The sequence below is a fragment of the Dipodomys merriami genome, unplaced genomic scaffold (genome assembly GCF_024711535.1).
Source record: "Dipodomys merriami isolate MVZ:Mamm:240054 unplaced genomic scaffold, mDipMer1.0.p SCAF_4, whole genome shotgun sequence".
Lineage (NCBI taxonomy): Eukaryota > Metazoa > Chordata > Mammalia > Rodentia > Heteromyidae > Dipodomys > Dipodomys merriami.
The window spans coordinates 30,709,795-30,730,244 of NW_027205603.1; the positions used below are offsets into that span (position 1 = coordinate 30,709,795).

At 39.1% G+C, this 20,450-nt stretch overlaps 2 protein-coding genes across 6 annotated transcripts in view; one reads left to right on the forward strand and one right to left on the reverse strand.

The window, feature by feature from the left end:
- Plag1 (PLAG1 zinc finger) overlaps positions 1–13,712 on the reverse strand; it is a 41,865-nt gene extending 28,153 nt beyond the window's left edge. For 3 of the 4 annotated variants that reach the window (XM_069991774.1, XM_069991773.1, XM_069991770.1), the window contains exons 1-2: positions 13,573–13,712; positions 4,747–4,886 (exon numbers count right to left, since the gene is read on the reverse strand). The gene's annotated coding sequence lies outside the window, so the exon portion shown is untranslated. The remainder of the gene's footprint in view (positions 1–4,746; positions 4,887–13,572) is intronic. The other variant, XM_069991771.1, reaches the window with a different exon arrangement.
- A 490-nt stretch (positions 13,713–14,202) lies between these two features.
- Chchd7 (coiled-coil-helix-coiled-coil-helix domain containing 7) lies at positions 14,203–19,913 on the forward strand. 2 transcript variants are annotated; one of them, XM_069990754.1, is made up of 4 exons: positions 14,203–14,291; positions 17,248–17,315; positions 18,998–19,096; positions 19,776–19,913. In XM_069990754.1, exons 2-4 carry the CDS (start codon positions 17,262–17,264, stop codon positions 19,878–19,880), a joined length of 258 nt encoding a protein of 85 aa, XP_069846855.1. In that variant the 5' UTR covers positions 14,203–14,291; positions 17,248–17,261; the 3' UTR covers positions 19,881–19,913. The 2 variants fall into 2 exon arrangements, with proteins under 2 accessions (XP_069846855.1, XP_069846856.1); XM_069990755.1 differs by lacking the exon at positions 14,203–14,291 and having other exon boundaries at positions 17,247–17,315.
- Positions 19,914–20,450: the final 537 nt, after the last annotated feature.

Here is a 20,450-nt window from a genome sequence, read left to right on the forward strand (position 1 = left end):
AAAAATTAAAGTAAAAAGCACTTGGAACATGGCTCTACTAGGCACCTATCTAAGCAAACGCAAACACAGACCCCAAGTTCAAACCCCAATACTGAAAAAAAATCCTTTGTGAAGAGGTGTTCTCTATTTATTGTTTCTAAGGATCTGTTCTTCCTGGCCTTCCACACTCATCATTTGTATTACTTCTTACTGCCTTCCTATCACCTGTCACAAGCTGAAGGAACTCTGCTTGTTGACCTCCTCTGCTTACTGAAGGTGGGATTTGGCTCAGTACCTGACTCAATGGGTCTGCTGAATGTGTGAGAGATGGGAGGAAAGGTACAGACACAGAGGTGTTAATGTAAGTAGAAAAAGAGGCCCAAAGGACCAAGACAGAGGTAGAGACATAGACTTCATTAGCATGAAACTTTAATTCAAAAGACAAGAAACTAGTACTCTGGGAGTATATATAAAGAGGGGGAGAAGAACAGAGAAGTCTGTGAATCCTAGGAAATGCCAACATGCCAGTGACCAAGGACAGGTGGGAGAATTGTTGGCATCAGAACAAAGTGCAAAGGAAGTGTCAAACAACTGCAGAAAGTAGAAAAGCAAGAGAGGCTGGAGTTTGCAAAGCTGTGAAATACTGCAGATCAGTTGCACAGGGACAGAATTGAAAAGACACCACTGGATTTGGCTCCTAGAGGCTGTACATGGGTGTTCTATTCCAGTGCAGGCTCACATGACTGGCAAGATGGTTAGAGAAATGGCAGAGGAGGGAAACAGATGCACACAGTCTGTTCTCTCACGTAGTTTGGCACTGATGAAGAGAAAGATATTTGAGGAGGGAATGGGATGAATGCAAAGGTTTGAGTTTTGTTTTTTTGTTTGGATGTGAGGAGAAGATTTGAGCATACTTTGCAGGCAGAGAGGAAGGAATGGGAAATTCCAGGATGGGAGGGGTAACCCAAATGGGGCAGGTGGCTCAGCTGTCCCAGAGCATAACTGCTATGTACTATCTCAACCAGACCAACTCAGGCACCTGGACTCCCAAAGATGGGCTGGGCATCACAATGGAGGAGGCAAAAAACACCTGGAGGGAAGCTGTGCTGGGGTTCCCCCAGGGTGCTCTGGGATCAAGGCAAGACATCTGGCTTGTGGGTGGAGCAAAAAGGGCGTCAGAAGAAGGTTAAGCATTGAAAACTGGTTGGTAAATTAGGAATGAGGCCAAGCTGGAATCTCAGTGGGTAGATTTCTCAACAGAACAAAAATCCTCAGTGTGGCATTCAAGACCTGATATGTTGTGTAGCCCTTGTCTCTTCTAGCCCTTTTACCATCTTTCTGTTCACTGGCACTCCAACACTCTGTTGCAGGCCAGAACTCCACATATACTGTGCATGGGAGGGTCACGTATCCTTACTTCCCATCCCCTTGCTCTAGACCCATCCCCTCTGTGTCTAATTCCTTTTTTCTGTGCGGACAGTGTCTACAAAACAAGTATTGAACTTACAAGTGAAGTTACAAGTGAATATAGATGAGGTGGCTTTGGGACGTAACTGAGTTCTAGAGCCACTCATAACATCACTGGCTGGACAGAAGGTTTTAGGGATGCTGAGCGTCACTCAGGTGGCTTTAGCAAAGAGGCACTTGATAAATAAATGTCTAGCACTTGCTCATCCATCTTCTTGTATCCAAACAGCTACAATGCCTTCTTTAACACATAGTGTAACCTTCTCAGGCTGCCATTCAAGGCTTTCCCCACCAAGCCTCAGTATGTGGGTCTCATCTTTTCCTTAAAAGTTATAATCTCTGGTCTGACTGGTCATGGTGGCCACAGACAAGAAGCACATTTTTGCTTTCTAACCTCTGTTGAATGTCACCCTATGTCATCTTCTCTTCTTTCTGTTATTCCTAATTCAGGCCTTTATCAAATCTCATCTCAAATTCCACCTCTCCTTCATTGAATTTCTGTAGTTACTTTCTATACCAGTCACTGGCATTCTAAAGCTTACTGTTTTGTGCTTTCTCTTGTACATTATCCCATTGTCCAAAAGACAATTTGAAAGGCAAGGAAAACGTTGAAGACCAATTAGGTACCCTCAAAGAATAACGTGGAACAATCTCCCTATTTCTGCCTCCACTTAGCACAGAAAAAAACTTTAAATAAATGGGATGCAAAGCAAAACCAAACCTCCTCTCTTTATGGAAGGCAACTGATTATTATTCTAAAGTAACAGTGATGTTCTCACAATTGGGCAGAGACAAGAAACGTGTTATGTTTTAAATCTGTTTTGTCTTAAACCATTCTGTAGGGTCTTCCCAACTCTTATAAGGCATTGGAAATAAAGATCTTGCTTTTGCTAGGCAGGCACCCTATCACTTGAGTCAGACCTCTAGGCCTTTTTGGCTTTATTTTCCAGCTAGGGTCTGTCATTTCATCACTGGGGCTGACCTACAATCCTACTAACAGAGCTGGGATTCCAGGCATGGAACACTACTCTGGCTTATTTATAAAGATGAGATTTCACTAACTTTTCACCAGGCTGGCATCCTCCTGATCTCTGTGTCTCCTAACTAGCTAGAATTGCAGGTGAGGGTTATCATGTCTCACAAGTTAACTTCACAAGCTCTTTTACACTGCTTTTTGAAAATAATGATAGCAGCTTTCCTACTGTCTTAAGGCTGCGTAAAGAAAAAATGAGGTGATGTAGATAACTTAAAAAACATTCTTGGGAGCTGGGAAGGTGGCTCAGTGGTAGAGTGCTTGCCTTGCATGCATGAGGCCCTGGGTTCAATTCCTCAGCATCATATATGCAAAAAGAAAAAAAGCCGGAAGTAGCGCTGTGGCTCAAGTGGTAGAGCGCTAGTCTTGAGCTGAAGAGCTGAGGGACAGTGCCCAGGCCCAGAGTTCAGGACCCACGACCAGACCCAAAAAACAAAAACAAAAAACAAAAAAAACAAAAAACATTCTTCCTCTTAAGGTGATACTTTAGTAGTTCTGATTCAAAATTTAATCACATTTCCCACATCTGTCAAGTTTAAAAAATTAAAGCAGTATTTGTATGTGTGAGACACATGAAGAAATCTGTAATTCGCCAAATCTATGAAGAGAATGACATGGATAACAAAATGAAGATCTTGAACTTAGAATTTTTATTTATTTATTTGGTGCTGGTCAGGGCCTGGGTGCTGTTCCTGAGCTTTTGTGCTCTAGGCTAATACTCTACCACAAGAGCCATACACCTGTACTTCAGGCTTTTTTTTGTTTGTTTTGGGTGCTTTAATTGGAGATAAACTCAAAACTCTCCTGCCTGGGCTGGCTTTGAAGCAAAATCTTCAGATCTCAGCCTTCTGAGTTGCTAGGATTAAAGGCATGAGTACGGGTGCCTGGCTTCAACTTGGAATTTTACAGTCATCAGAACAATACCATATACTATACTGATTTTTCCAATTCTCTGAGGTGGGAAGATCATCAATGGCATTTCAGTCTTAGAAGCCTAGCATCTAAAGTTAACTAAAATAAGCAATACTTTCAATTGCTACCATATAGAATTACATTGTTCGCTGAACTAAGCCATTCAAAAATTCAGGAAGAAATGCTGATTATTCTGAAGTCCAATGGCTTTGCTAGAAATGTTTTAAAACAAAAAAATAAAGCTATGGCCAGCTAAATTCCTTAGTATAAAATAAAGTTTAGGTTTATGTTTTTAACAATCTTCTTTAGCTTAGGGAGTTTATAAACATTTTTGCCAATTCCTTATGTATAGTTAAAAAATAAGTAGTCACCATTTTCTAACTTGAATCACTTACACAGAGTCAACTTTATGCTAAAAGTGTTTTTTTTTTTTAACAATTTACTTTACAGATATATTAGCCTCAACAAGTGCTAATGAATGAGTAGTTACCATCTCTGGTCAGCCCATTCTAAAGGCATTGTAAGTGGTAGCAGAGTTCCAGTTCCTGAACTCACAGATGCTTCTTGCATGCACATGTCTGTACCTCTGATCTCACAGACTTGCTGTGAGAATCAGGAGAGACTGCATAGGTGAAAGCAAAAACTGTCATATAGCTAAAGTATGTGCTGGCTGAAGCAGAGCATCAATATGCAAAGTGTTTTGGGAGATGTAATTTAAAAGTCATGTTGGCTAGTGGACAATTTAACCAATCAAGTTAAGTTTCCTTTTCTTTTAAGCAGAAACATTCGTATAGTCTCTTTCCCCTCCCCCACTCCTGAACTCATTTTTGGTTTTGTTTTTACCAGTAAGAACTTTTAAGTAAAACTTGGCTAAAATTTTTTTTAAAAGATAACATCTCTCACCTTTAAAAATTCAGAACTTCTAGCTTTCTTACTTGACCAATTTGAAATACATTTAATTAACTAGCCCAATTCTGCTTTATTTTAGTAAAATGATGTGAAGACAAACGTATTTAACCTTAAATTTTTCTAAATTTCAATTTTGCCAGTTGAATTCTGTACTCCTCAACTGTATGGTTTTTTTAAATAAAGATTAGCACAATATTAAATACAGAGGAAGAGCACAGTTTTGAGGTCGCTTCAGCATGCTCATTTTCCAGGAGTGGGTCTGCATGTTATCTATCGCCTGACAGGAAAGCACAGCAAATGAGTACAAGCAGCAGAGGCACTGCCATACACAGGGTGGCAGCACTGAGAGCAAAACAGATCCAAATACCAGGGACACTTAGGATGGCCAATGGAAGCACACAAGTCTGTCTGAAAGCTGGTAAGGAATAAAAAGTTCTTAGACTCACAGGTATTTTGGGTTGAATTGGTTGAAATTCCTTTTAATTCTGGCAGAGGTATCACGCCTTGTAGAAAAGCACTCTGAGTCACCTCTGAATAGGATCAATCACACTGTTTTCTTAAGCTGCTTTTTCTTCCTCTTCCTGCCCTGATCAGTAAAAAGTGAACTGAGTATGATTATTTAAGTACCACATCAGAGCTACTGCTTAAGCAAGCAATTGTATATCTAGTGCATATTTTAACAGGTTAACTGAAGCCTGATTAAAAATGTTCCCAGACAGGAATTTCTCCTAAGAATTACAGGATTTGGGAAACAGAAATACTCTCAAAAAATAAAAGTAGTTACAAAGTTATAAGTTTAAAAATAACTGTTCGAATTGAGTTACAGTGTCCAAATCAAAGGGCTTTTAAGGAAACTTAAAAAAAAGCTAAAATATCACTAAAATATTAAATACTTAGGACTCTGACTAAAAATTTCAAATAAAATATTCACCTGAGTCCCATGAATATACCAAGATCTTTGACACTGTTTTGATCACTTGAAAAAAAAATTATCTGTCACAGAAACTTTTACAGGGTGCCCCGATTTTGCCTGTGTTCACTATGTTTACAAACTTCAAGGCTTCAAGGTAGGTTCAGGTTCAAAAACAACTCTTGATGAAATTTATTTATATTTCAATAGTAAATCAAGTTAATCAGCTAGATAGCTAAGACTTCATTTTATGTCTAATTAAATTTATTATTTTATGGTTTGCATTCATTTTAATTGAGGCAAATAATTAATGGCAATACATTTTATACAGAGTGTGCTTTAAAGTGTGATATGTGCCAAACTGTTCCTGAAGAATATCTTAAACATTTTCCTTAGAAGAAACTGAAGGAAATCACACTAAACCCCAAATCAGATATATACTTTACACAGAACAGAGATGAATCCCTTTCCTGTCTGGTAGTCGCTCTGAGGATGCTCAAGTTTTATGAAGCAAGAAAAGCAAAAAAATGTATAAAACTAACTCCTGTCCTGAGCCCTGTACTCATACGCATTTCCCTTCCTTAAAACACTGAAAACACTTCCAAGGAAGAGTCAGTGGGTTCACTTCTACCACACTGGGTACAACCTACCTTATTATATGTCTAATTCTATTCTCATGTGAAAGTCATATGCATTTGCATAGTGATATTCAAATAAAACACTAATATTAGAAGAGAATCATAAATGAGGTTGAAATTTTACTCAATTACTCTTGAAAATAAAAAAATACTAAAACATGTGAAAAACATTTTTAGATTTAGCAAACAATTTTAAAGGAACAAGGAAAGCAAATTCACATATAAGCATTAGCTTAAAATCATATATGTTAATATTCATTTTAAGGTTATAATAAATAGGTTTTATTGAATACATAAACTTGACAACTCTCCTATATACTGCAAGTTTATAATAAATTTAATTTTAAGGTAGTAGAGCTAGATTCTCTTCTTTAGAATGAAACAGTTGAACATATCATATTTAGGAAACCCAAAAATCAATTTAAGAAAGTAAATTCACTCTTTCAAAAAATGGTATTTCATTTCACTGTCTATAGCTGATAAGAATACAACCTACTTATTACAGTTGATAAAAACACAACTTACTATAGCTGATAAAAACACAAACTATTTATTCTAAACTCTTTCAGGGTATGAGGAAAAGAAAAGTGGGCTGTATGTAATTCTAAACATAGGACATGTTTCTAGGTTCAATTTCTTAAAATTCTCCTGTCAAGAACAATTCTATCAACTTACTAATGTATCCTCAAGAAAACAAATTGATTCCAACAGTTTCTAATTTTGCCCTATAGTAAGAAGAGCTAAGTTTTCCATTCTTTAATTGATTTCTAGTATTCAGAAAAGTATGTTGCACTTTCTAATGTCTAACTAGTAATTTAAAAAAATACATATGTGTTTTAAAAAGTCAAGTGGCAGGTCCTTAATGGAAACATTTAATATGAGAATATCCTCTTATTTAGAAATTGAAAGATAGGAAATCATAAATAATCAATATATGTGCAATTCCAATACTGGTATAAGAAATAAGTCAAACAGATAACTGAAATTTGAAAATGAAGCTCTCTTTTCAAAATAGGTAGAGTTCAAGACGCTGAAATGTCCTATCACCCAGAAACTCTGAAAGATTCTGACATTTTAAAGAAAAGAAGCCTCTTGCATTCTTAAAATTATTTTTTAACATTAAAGACAACTTCTACTTCAGATCATAACATTTACAAGTTTAAATTCTGTTTCAGAAAGCCAACTAATTAGTAAAAAGAAAAAAGTCCTTTAATTAGGAACATTTACCTAAAAACTTTAAGAGCTTGGTTGAAGAAATGTTTTCATCTTCATCTTAGAAAAAGCATTTAAAGTTTATTAAGCCTATAAGAACTACCCAATTTGCCCTAAAAGTCTATAGAGTAAATTATTCTTACACTGAAAGTTGACTTCACTAACCTAAAGGAAACATTAAGCTTTCAGATAAACAATGAAGAAAACAGTTTTTAAGGCTCTCAGGACACTTCACAAACATATACATTTAAAATAATTTTTAAAATATTTTTTAAAAATAGCAGAAATGGCTTTTCTTAGTTTTTTTTAAAAAGAACATTAAATAATCCCTATAAATTACTTTTAGAAATTAATTTAGTTTAATCCAAATCTAAGAAGATAGGGAAGAAAGGCTTTGTGGATCTAATTTTTAAAGATTATTATAAATCTAACAATTTGCATTAAAAATATTCTCTGATAGTTCCTACCAAATTATCATTTTCACTTTTTTTAGTAAATTTGTATTTTTTGCAATATAGTTGGTTATTTCTTATCCACATAAGTTAAAATTTAGTCATAATTGTTATTTTATTCTGAAATTCTTATCTATCTAGTTCTATCTTTCTACTTTTACATTTTCATTGTTTAAAACTAATTTTTAAAAAGTATTGGAAATACTTTTTGCTCTCTCATACCTTTACATGTATAGATTGTCTGTTTTAAAATTAGGAAAAGATTCCACTTAAAAACAAGGTAAGGAACTATTTTAAACAAACTGCTTTACCTATTAACCTAGGATATAATTTCCAAAATTCACTCATTCTTCAGATGCTTAGACACTCTCAGGTAGTCATCTCAAATTCCCAACACACACTGTGGTTAGCTTTCATACCATGATCCTGTAGTAACTCTATTTATAAGATATCCAGGGACTCTTAAATACTAACTATTTTAGTGAAATATCACACCATTGTACATTTTAGAAATGAGATATTATTTGTTTTATATTTGGAAACGCATTTTTAAAAGAGAGTAAAATCCTTAAGAACCACAAACACCAATAATAGACAAAATCAGAAAACAAAAATACTCAAGTGTCCTTGGTAATTTCACACCACTGTGTCCTAGTCAATACCACCCTGGAAAAAGGAGGCAGGTACAAGTCTGTACACTAAGTAGAATGCAAACTCCAGGGCAATAGGCCAACCAACACAAAAATAAAAATAAAATTATGCATCTTGTAATAATTTCTGCTAGGCTTTCATACAGATATACTCCTCATAGCTTCAAATGTTAATAACTATACACCAGCACCTCTACAAAATACTGTGGTGTAAAAATTTCCATTTAATATCTTAAATTAAATTTAAAATTTAAATTTCCAAATAGGATATAAAAGTTGCCCTGACATAAAGGACAGCAATAACATAGTTGGCTTCTGGCTCAGGCATTTCAAAAAAAATTAAGAAATAAAATGAATACAAAAAAGCAAAAATTAGTTACCACTAAAGGATTCTCAGGGTAATACTAAAGTGAATTCCTCTGTCTGAATCTTAAAAACAAAGTCAACTTTACAGTTTATCAATCTGACGAAGCCTCCCCTCACATTTAACTTATTTGTAACTACTTTTCCAAGGTTATCTCAACACTCACTGATCAGTTAAATATGCTGCCTATATTAATTCCTGTTAAAATTAAAGAAATTAAAAGTTCATTTCTATTTTCTTAAGCAATGACTGATACAATTAACCAGTATTCAGTGCTTCAGAAAAGGTGTTTATCAGGTTCTTAAAACATTTTTAAAAATGGGACAATTTATAGCCCTTTCACCTGGAACATATTCACTATCTTAAATTTTACTGAATAGATTCACTTTTCTCCTTCTGAAACTTTACATTCCTTCAAAGAACTAAATAATTCAACACCTTACCAATAGAAAGAACAAAAATATATTTATTTTGTTACACAACTGCAAACACATCCAAGAGAAAACGTATTCAGGATGTCTAAGTAAAGTTATTTAACAAAACTTTTTTTTCTTTTATGTGCATCTGTGTGTTATATGTGTGCATCTGTGTATTAAACAAGTAATTTTTCACAAGTTAGTTTCTCAAATAACAGAATTCTAGATTAAAAACTATTAAAACATTCCTAGAAAGATTACCATTTTAATCACATAGTTTAAGACAAATGATTACTGAAACAAACTTCAAAGATAGCCATCGATATGTTTTAGTTGTCTGTCTTTTTAATTTTCAGTTAACACAGGAACACTACATCTAATTTAGAATACAGTATTTTAATCCTCCGAAAGGTAAATTTCCAGAACACCAAGCCAAAATATATATAGTAACAACCAGGATTATTTTTAAAATGAAGGAAAAATCCCTTTTATTTAATGATTAATATTAAAAGATCATTAAAATTTAAACTCTGAATAAAAAGCAAATTTGCTAATTCACTTAGCTATAAAATATCTGATTATCAAAATGTTTTTGTTACAATGAACATACAGATAGAGAATTTTATCAGTATTAGCCCAAATACATAAATCATCTTCCACAGCAATTAAACTTCATAGAATGTTGAAAAGCAAAACAGACATCTGAATTTCAAGTCAGAATTTCAATCTGTGAGATTCTCATTCTAAGTGAAGAATTTTGGGAGATCCAGATAAGGGTGCTCAATAGAAAGGACACCTAAGGCATTTATAAACCTCAATCAATTTAAATTGCATATTCTGCTGGGTCCTATGGAATAAGATTCTCTAAGAAATTATAGATTTTGTATATGTACCTCTGAGTCAGTGAATTTTCTAGTTCAGACATGTGGCTAATTGTGTTAAACCCAACATGAAGTTTTATGTCACTCTATGTGAATAACAAAAAAACAAAAACAAAAAAATCACATTATCAGCACTATAATTTAGGCTGATAATAAATGAATCATAAATTGAAGTTTCCAAATAACCTAAGTACACCTCAATTATTGAATACAAATGGAAGAACCATTTTGCTTCACTTTTACAGATACTGGGCTTATTGATATTAGCATTTGGCTTTTCAAAGTGGGAACTATTCAAGATCTAAAAATTTCATTAATCTTAAACACAAAACTTAATTCTGACTAATTATAGTCACTATAAAAGTCTTGAATATCTCTCTCTCTCTCTCTCTCTCTCTCTCTCTCTCTCTCTCTCTCTCTCTCTCTCACACACACACACACACACACACACACACACACACACACACACATCAATGAAAATGTGAGATGAACTCCAGAGCTTTTTAAGTACTGATGGAATTCTCTTAACCCCTAGACACACTGGGGGGGTTGGATGTCTGTCTCTTCTTCATTGATAACCTCTTTCCAATTAATTTTTATTTAACTGTGGTTCATGGCATTATTTTTTTAAGGAGTTCTTAGAAAGCTGCAATTGTTTCCAAAATCAGAAGCCAATCACAGATGATGTACTCAAATATAACAGACATAATATTGTTATGGAGGTATTTACAGACAAGTGTCCAAAGAGCTCACTTATGAACACCAGCTTACATACAATGGACTCTAAAATAATAATTTGTTTATATAGTATGCAAGAAAGTTTAGCAATTCAGCCCTAACTTTAATCCATTTCCTTAAGTCACAAAACAAAGGAAAACATTCATGAATTTCATATATCTGTGGAAAATGAACACAAGTTATTTCTAAGATTAGCCTTCATTTCAAGGGGGTACAACTAACAACGTACACATTACACATTTAAAACGTATTGTGGACATCTAAAACATAAAAGCTGATAGTAGTTTAAGATTAGTAAACATTTCCTCTGAAACAACACATATTCAAGTTAAAAGATGCAAACTGACAGGTCTCATGATTTAAAAATATTTCCATTTCAAAGGCGCAAAAGTTTCTGCAGATGTACAGGATGGGCTTTAAAAATGGACACATATGTCAACTTTTCCATGGTCTTGGTGTGTGTGTTCCCCCTTCCTCCCAATGTCTTCTGCTCACAATACTAAAGAATCTTCATCTCTCTGCCTGTATTTTCAACCAGAAGTCCTCAATACACAATCTAGCCAAATTGAATATTAGGTATTTTACAGCTTTTACAAAATGGCTGTAAAATCACATTATGGGCATACATAGCTCTTTGATCTCACTGCACAGAATTCATAACTGTTCAATAATGCTATACCATTACACCACACACCTTAAACTATTTCCATTTTTCCACAATTCCTTCCAAAATCAGCTTCCAAAGCAATGTAACATGAAAAGTTCCTGGGAGGGCTGGTTCCACAAAAAGAACCCTTTTGGATACACACTAACCTATACACATGCCCATCTTCTACTTAGTTTGTTTCTCCCTCCTCTCCCTCCATCACTCCTAAAGGTGGGTGCACTTGAGTAATGGAAAGAGAAAGCCTTTCCATCACCACACCCTCTCAGCTCCTTTGCCTTTGGTCCTCAGACAGGGAGTCTGTGTAGGTGATGAAAATGCCAAGAAAAGAGAAGCTGTCCCTTTAAAATGCCCTGCTAGGTCCCATATCCCACGTGGAACCAACATCAGCAGCACTTTCCCATTTAACATCCATGTGAAGCCAGAAGCACCATCCTTTTAGAGAGAGAAAACCAGAAAACCTCAGCTTAACATTCCTTAGTGAGCATGCACAGGTGAAAGCAGTGTCAGGAAGGGAGAAGACCCAGCAACTCCCCACCCCTCCCCAAAAGGTACACCAGCCTTGCCCTCCAGTCTCTCAGGGCTACCTCCCTTCTCAACCCCTCCTCTGGAGAGCCCTGCTGAAAGAAAGGAGGGAGCCACGAACAAAACCTGAAGCCTAAATGCGACGAAAATGCCAACGAAAGCCCCAGTGGTTTATTCTTCCAACCACACATATTAACTCTATTAAGAAAATGGCATCACTTTTTTTTTCGACCCCAAAGGAAAATAAATAAATAAATAAATAGCCCCCGAACCTCGCGAAGAACATGAAAAGGCAGAGATAAAATAGCAAATATGGTGTTTATCTTATCTCAGATCAGTCCCCATTACCAATAAGTTTAGCAGTTTCTGCACTACCACCTCCCCCTCCCTCCCCTGCCTTCTCTCGCATCGGATTTTCACGTTTTCTCATTGTCGGTGGAGTTATAAAAGGCTTTTGCCCTCCGAAAGTTTTAAAAAAATAAATAAATATTAACTCCTTGGTCCCTGCAAAGTCCAAACGGACTTCAGAGGAAAGGCGGTTCACACTTTTACCTCTGGCGAGAAAAGGGGGAGCATCCCGGATTTTTAGGGATTTTTTGCGATTTTTTAACAATTTTTATTTGGTTATATGCCTGAGTTCTCCCTCCATTTTGGTTGTTTATGATACTGACAACAAGCTGTCCCTGCTCTGTGCCGATCTCCTGCTTTCATTTAGCACCCCCTCCCCCTCCCCCCCGCAGCCACACACCCCGGGCTCACACCTCCCTGCAGACCCCGAACCCCGACCCCAGCTCGCCCACCTGAGCGGAGGGCAAAGCAAAACCCCACCAAATTCATTTCTCCAGAAAAGAAGAAGGAGAAAAAAAAAACTCTTTTGGAAAAAAAAAAAAAAGAGGGGGCAAAGTTACCCCAAGTCACTCAAAGTGCCCCCCAAATATTGCCGGCCGCGGGTCTCCGCTAGGCCCTTTGGGACGGGACCACCCCCCGGGATGTTTTGGTGGAAAATGCGGAGACTTTACTCTCAAAACTGAATTTATATTAATTTTTCCCTTATTTTTCGGGTCTCTAATGTCTTCCGCTCTCGCTGCTGCCGCAGCCGCTGTCACAATATTCACAGCACCAGAGAAGAGGAGGAGGAGGAGGAGGAGGAGGAGGAGGAGGACGAGGAGGAGGTGGAGGAGGTGGAGGAGGAGGGGGAGGAGGTGGTGGTGGAGGAGCAGGAGGAGCAGGAGGAGGAGGTGGAAGAGCAGGAGGAGGAGGAGGAGGACGAGGAGGAGGAGGACGAAGAGGAGGACGAGGAGGAGGTGGTGTTGGTGTTGGTGTTGGTGGTGTTGGTGCTGGTGTTGGTGCTGGTGGTGGTGGTGGTGGTAGTGAAGAGGAGGTGGAGGAGGAGGAGGTGGAGGAGGAGGACGAGGAGGAGGACGAGGAGGAGGAGGAGGAGGAAGAAGAGGAGGAGGAGGAGGAGGAGGAGGAGGAGGAAAACTTTTCAAACTTTCCAGACCCTGAATAAAGGGTGTTCTTCTTCTTCTTTTTTTTTTTTTTTCCCACCGACCTCACCTTCGGGTCCCCAGCCGCATCGCCCCCCGCCTGTCAGAGGCGACCGCGGGAGTCCCCGCAGCCCCGGGGAATTATTTCCATTTTATTTTGTATTATTATTTTCCTCTCTGGGGTCCGGAGCAGGGGCTGAAAGCAGCACAAACTTTTCCTCCCGCTGCCGCCGCCGCGGCTCCTCTGCCCCCTCGGCCAGTCCCATAATTTAAATAACCCTGATATTTCTCCCGCTAAACGCCTCTCCGCCGCCCCGAACCCCGGGAGAACTCACCGCGGGGCTTTAACATCCTCCCTCCGGCCCGTCCGCCGCCTTTACACCGCCCGCGGAATTTCTAATAATTTTTTTCTCATATTTCGGGCTGGACGCGGCGGGCCTGGAAATTGTTTCCTTACGCCTCTTTCCAGCAGCCATTGTAGTGTATGCGCTGCCCCTGCAGCCCAACTTGCAGCTGCCGCTGCCGCTGCCGCCGCCGCCGCCGACGTCGCGCCCACCGCCGCCTCCCCCGGCCTGTTCGGCCGCCGCCCCCGCCTCCCGCCAGCCCGCCCTCGGCCCCCTCCCACCCGCCACTCAGCCCGCCTCCTTCCGCGCGCTCCTCCCTGGATCCGGCCACTCAGCGCCGCCGCCGCCGGGCTCCGGCTCTCCCATTGGTCCAGTGTGCCGCCTGTCAGAACGAAGTGTTAAGAGGTAGCCCTTCGGCGGGGGGCGCGGCGGGGCGGGGGAGGAGGCGGGGCCACTCCGCCAACCCCGCCCACTCCTCCCGCCCCGGCCCTGCTCCCTCCAACTAGGGGCGGGGCAAGACCCGCCCGCCCCTGACCCGCAGAGTCTGGCGCGTCTGTCAGTCTGACGGCGCCGCGCGCCGATTGGTCGAGTTGTCGCTGGGGAGCGGGGGCAGCAAGTTGGGGTGCGCACTACTTAAGGTCCTGCTGCGTGAGCCATTGACGTGTTTGGAGCTGGAGACGGCCTGGGTTCTGGGGAGGCAGCGGCCCGAGGTGAGTGGTCCTATGCCTCTCCCTCTGCGTAGGCTGAAGGGAAGCGGGGAGAGTGGGGCACGCCTGGGTGGCCGCGGGGCTGGATCCACTTCTGCAGCCCCTGGCCGCTCCCGCCCGGCCTCGCCGCCGCTCGGGCTCCTTCCCGCGACTCCTTCTCTGGCCACCCAGGTCTGCTCGTTCGGCCGGGGCCGGCCGAAGTAGGTGACCTCTGCCGGGCCCGGACACCCCAGCCCTTTGCATTCGCCTCCATCTCCAGCTTTTGGAGCGCGATGGCCTGCCCTCCCCCCCGTCCCTCCCCTCCCCCGGTTTCCTCATTCTCCGAAGCCCCCGGCTCCTCTTGGTCGCTGAGCGAAGCCAGGTGTGCTCACCTGTGCCCGTCGTCCAGATTGGACATCGATGGGCAGCTCTGCAGACTCTGCTCTAACCTCCCCGCCCCCTCTGGTTCGCACCCTTGACTTCCTGCCCCTGGCCTCTGCACCCAGACAGTGGGGTTTACAGCTTGGTGTGTTTCGTTGCTCCATTTAGGAGTCGCAGACCCTGCTTAGGCTCTGACCAGCCAGCCTCAGGCATGCCTGGATGTGTTCTCAGTAACGTTTCCCTTCCCCCTCTCCTTTCAAAACTGCTTGCAGAGTCGGGGGGCATGGACAACCGTACGAAAAATCCAGAGCTACACAGGCGATCAGTTTGCTCCTAGGATGATGTCGTGTGCTTTTTACTGCCCTTCCCTCAAATCTTTGGCTTTCTTTCTGGTAGTCCTCTTGCAAGTAGTTGAACCTTGTAACATTTGCTTAGTGCAGTACCTTCAAAAAGAAAGCAGATAAGGCCTCTCTAGCCAAGCACTCAAACTTGTTCTTCAGACCAGTTCCTCTCTGTTAATTGCCATTTCCTCTTCGTGTCTGGTACTACGTAGGAATTCAGGCAAAGGAGGTGACATTCGGAAGTCCACACTTAGAGTAACTTTTCCTGAGACACTGGAAGGAAAAGAAAATGCAATGTGAATCAACTCAAACAGTGAATCTGATCCAGTGTAGGTGATGGTACCAGGATGTCATTTTTGAAGACTTGATGATGATAAGGAAATACAGAGTAGAATACTTTGATGTAAAGCAAGCTATTTAAATTCTGTGTCGGATTGTTGTCGAGCTTTTTCCACTCAAAATGTATGAACAGAGAGGCAGAGTTCTGTGTTATCACATCGCAAGATAAATGTGAAAGAGAAGGCTGTGAGTTATTCCCGAAAGAGTCAAGTCTACAGAAAAAAAATTTGTGGAGACAAAGAAGCTTCTATGTTTAATAGAACAGCATTTTGGATTTCCTTTTTTTTTTTTTTTTGTCAAGATATTTCTGTTGGCTAGATTTGGTCATGTTTTAATGAAACTCGTAAGATATTTGGTAATCACTAGAAGTTAAAGGATCCCAAGGATAACCAAACCCTGTTCTTCTTTGCCCTCTTGTAACCCCACAGGGTCTCCCTCTGTGGCTCAAGCTGGAGTTGAACTGGAGTACCTCCTGCTTCTGCTTTGCAAGTGTTTGGATTACAGTCCTGCACTACATCACCTGGCTTAACCAAACTTTTTTCTGTCCCTTTTTTGAGAAGGTTTTTTTTTTTTCCTCTGTGTGGTCCTATCTTGCACAAGGAAAAGTGAACCCACTTCGTATAAAAATCCTGTTTATCTCCTTATATCATCCAATTTGTTGTGTGTGTGTGTGGGGGGGTGTGCGCGTGTGTTGCCTGTTCCTCTCTTCTGGGGTTTGAACTTAGGGTCTTTAGCTCAGCTTCTTGCTTATGACTGTTTCTACCCCTTGAACCATTCTCTGCTCTGGTTTTTTATTAGTTAAATGGGAGATAGGTGTCTCCCAGACTTTTCTACTGGGCTAGCTTCGAACCATGATCTCTTCCTGAATAGCTAGGATTCCAAGTTTGAACTATAGTTATACCCTATAGTACATTTTTTTTTTTTTTAGTTCAGAGTTTTGTAGGATGTATTACATTATTTTGGTGGATTCTCCTTTGATTTTTAGAAAGACGAATGATTAACCTAGAATATGATTTGGGCTAAATCAAGTCCTTAAGTTTATTTCAGAACTTTCAAAAGTAGTATAAGTGGTTCATCTTTAGAGGATACCAGTATATTTAAACAAAAACAAAATATCACTTTGAAATAGCCTATTATGACTGTTGGTTTTTAAAATGTTTCTTTTAGTTCTGTGACATCTCTTTGATGATAAAAGTAATATGAATTTTAGTTGAGCTTCATACTGGAGAGTAATTGTCCTGGAATATAGTTGATATACTTATTTCATGAATATATAATTTGATAATTAATTGGGTCTTAGGGAACTGGTGATCTAAAACAAAAGAAAACCCATCTGGCTTTTTGGTATATTGGCTGCCCTATGGGTGGCTACAGAGTAACTGCTCTGGTACTTTAGTTGATGAATGTTTTGGTTAAAGTCGGGCTTCCTAATAAATTGTTCTTTCCTTCTTTGTACATTATTAATTTTCGTTGGTATGTTTTGTTATTTAAGAAGTGAGGAAAAAATAAGTTCAGTAGCTCCCATTGAATACGGCCTGTTTTGGCACTGTGACAATCAATACAAAGGAGAAACACATCGGAGTTTTTATTGTTGTTGGTACTGGGGTTTGATCTCAAGGACTCGAGATTGCTAGGCAGTTACTCTCACTTGAGCCATGCCTCCAGACATTTTTTTGCATTTTCCTCTATCACTGGCTTGGGCTGCACAATTCTACTACGTATGGCCTTGTAAGTAGCTGCAGTTACAAACTTGAGCCAATGTGCCACACCCTCCAAGTCTTTCATTTCCAAGTAGGGGATAATGAAGTTCCTCTCTAGATGAGTATTATATCAAAATTCAATTTTCAAGTATTGGTGGGTCTAATGAGATTTATTTTCTGTCATTCCCTGCCTAACTGCTTTTTTCTCTGTACCTTCAGTAAGAAAACGTAGAATGCCCCTGGTGACAAAGCGACTGAGAGATCCCGACATAAATCCTTGCTTGCTGGTAGGAAGGTTTGCTTTTCATTTTCTTGAGTATTAAGTTGGAAAGAGAAGAAGAGGAAGAAGACCAAAAAAAAAACCATAAAAAAACAAAAAACCAACAATAAACCAAGCTTCCAAAAAAAAAAAAAAACCCAACAACAAACCAGGCTTCCATCTAATTTTGTGGGCATCTGTTTCCTGCAGTTGTTGAATAAAGTTATTTCTGTACAAAAAAGTATTCTTGGTCACTGTATTTTATTTCACTAGAGCATTTAAATGTGCATAATACGGCTAGCAAAGTCTTTTTTCTTTAATTTTGTTTATTTGTAAAAATGCAGCATTTAATTGCTAATGGGAAAATAGGCATATGTAACACTGAAGAAAATCTTTTGTTGAAGTAGAGAATGCTGGAAGGTAGCACATTTTTCAATTGCCATTGAATTTATGGTTTTCATAGTATTTCTTTGTGTTCTCCAGACAGCCTGGCTGAATATAAAAGGACTGACAATAGAATTAGCTTTGAAATTAAGGTTATCTGATAGCTTATAAATAAATCTTTTGGTGAAATAACAACTTCTTACTTGTACTAATATGGTATGCCTTACAATGCTTTACTGTGGCTTTGAATCATACAACTGCTGTGAAAAATTGTAGTTCTTGATTCTGTATGCATTTTTTTTTAATGCATACATCCATAGGGCTAGCAGAGTGGTTCAAGTGGGAATACCTTCCTAGCTAGAACAGACCCTGAGTTCATACCTAAGATTACGAAAATTATATTCATTGAACATTTGTTGTATTAGAACATTTTTTAACAACTTGAAGTAGCATGTCACTTAGATTTGTGAAGCAAGAGGTTGTCTAAAACAGCCTCTCACAATCGCTTTCACTTTGAAATTTGTCATTTAGTCTACTTCCAGGTCAGATAGCTTAAGTATAATTTCCAAATGGCATCTACCCCTTTTTAAACTGGTAACTCTGAGTTGTTGCACTTTGGTTTTGAAGTAACATGAGTGGTAACTATAAAGTTGCTTAATTTTAGTGTACTTAACTTGCATAATAAAGCTTAAAATGCATTGAAGTGAATGTTAATTTCAGTTGCCTTGATGTAAATCGTTTAGCAATTTCCTTAGACTCTCAAGATCATCATTAAGATCAAACATCAAGTAAAACAAAAATTTGGAAAAACCAGAACTGTACTATGAGTCAGGAGACTGGCTTTTTTTGTTGTTGTTGCAGGTACTGGGGTTTGGACTCAGTCTCATGCTGTCACATAGGTGTTTTTTGTTTTGTTTGCTCAAGGCCAGTGCTATACCACTTGAGGCATGCCTCCAGTCCTGGCTTTTGTTTTGGTTAAGATCTTACCCAAGTATCAAGAATTGTAAGCTAGGATTCTGATTCTAGCTGTGCAGCAATTATTTTAACTGTATTATTTAATTTTCAGCTTTTGGATCAAATGATCACAGCCAATACTTTTGTTCAAACTTCCATGATATTTAGAAAACTGGCCCAAACTGTAAAAAGAAAGATGTATGCCCAAGCAGAATGGGTTCTGAAGTAGTTGGCTAGATAATTCAGTTTTTATTAGTGTACTGATTATAAAATGAACAAAAATGGGAGGAAACAACTTCAGCAGTTTTTGTTTGGGGTATTTTTTAGACCATGTTCTAACTTTTAAATGATCACTCATTTGATATCTTTAAGGAATCTGATGCTTCTACAAGATGTATGGATGAGAATAACTATGACAAGGAAAGGTGTTCCAGTTACTTCTTGAGATACAAAAACTGCCGGAAATTCTGGGTAAGCCTAGTTTGGTAAACTTTGTGGACTGACAATCTTGTCCCAGTGATGACCACCAGGAGTCTTCACATTACCCTCTTAGTTATGGTATTTCAGTCCCTTGTTTTGTTTTCTCACCCTATTCTGGGGTATAAAAAGCAATTTTAATATAGGTAACTATCTGCAGCCCTAAAACAGTAGCTGTGTTATAAATTAGTTTTAAATTAGTTATAAATTAGTTTTCCTAAAGATGGACAGAATGTATAACTTATCCTGCTAGGACACATCGTACTAGACTGCCATTTCTGCCTCCTTTCCTATTGTCATGTATGGCAAGCAAAATAATCCCATTTTCTTAAGACATTGCTATATAATTTCTGTTTGCGTAAGCACTGACAGAATCCAGCTACTTGCTGTATGGACTGTTGATTTCACTTAACAGTTGTGTGATAGCATGTATGTGTATGCATGCACACATGCATAAACAGATGTCTCTATCTCAGTTACTGTTAATGTATTTCTATGTGAACAATCCTTCTATAAGTGTTAATACTTTGAAAATTGTTATCTGGAGTCTCAGGTTCAGATTAGTCTAACTTGGCTTTCACAGTTTTTCTTGAGGAAGCAGAGTGCATTATTGACAAATGATTAGCATTTAATAAATGACTAATTTTGCTTTGTTTGTTATGTTTATACACAGAATTCTGTCATGATTCATAGAAGACAGAATGGAGTGAAGCCACCCATGCCTACAGCAGCAGAAAGAGATGAAATTTTGGGAGCAATGGGAAAGATGCCTTACTGACTGTTTACATTAAAAATATTTATTTAACTAGGACTGATGAATATTTTCCACAAATGATTGCCATAATCTTCTAAGAAGGATCTTAAGTTCTGTGTTAGCCCAGAGTCCTTGTTTGTTCTCAGTGCTACAACAGTGCTTTACTTCCTAGAGGTAAGGGAGGACTGGGAAGGTCTTGAAAGAAAATTGAGGTCTGGACAAATGAAGACTTAATGGGACTGGGAGAAAGGCAGTGGTTCTAAGAAAATAAAGTAATTCAAGTATCTATTTAAAGTGGGTGGAAGTATCGTGGAAAGAAGACTGGGAAGGTGAGTTGCAGATAGATGTGTGTGTGTGTGAGCCTTAAACCCAGGCTCTACCCTAAAATTTCTTTCCTCCACTCACTTATCTAAGTAAGATTAGTACTTTCCCTGGGGGAAAATGAGTGAAGGGAAGTTCTCTTTAAGATATATGAAAAAGAACTAGCTGGAAAGGTGGCTCAGTGGTAGAGCGCTTGCCTTGCATGCCTGAGGCCCTGGGTTCGATTCCTCAGTACCACATAAGCAAAAAGAAAAAAGCCGGAAGTGGCGCTGT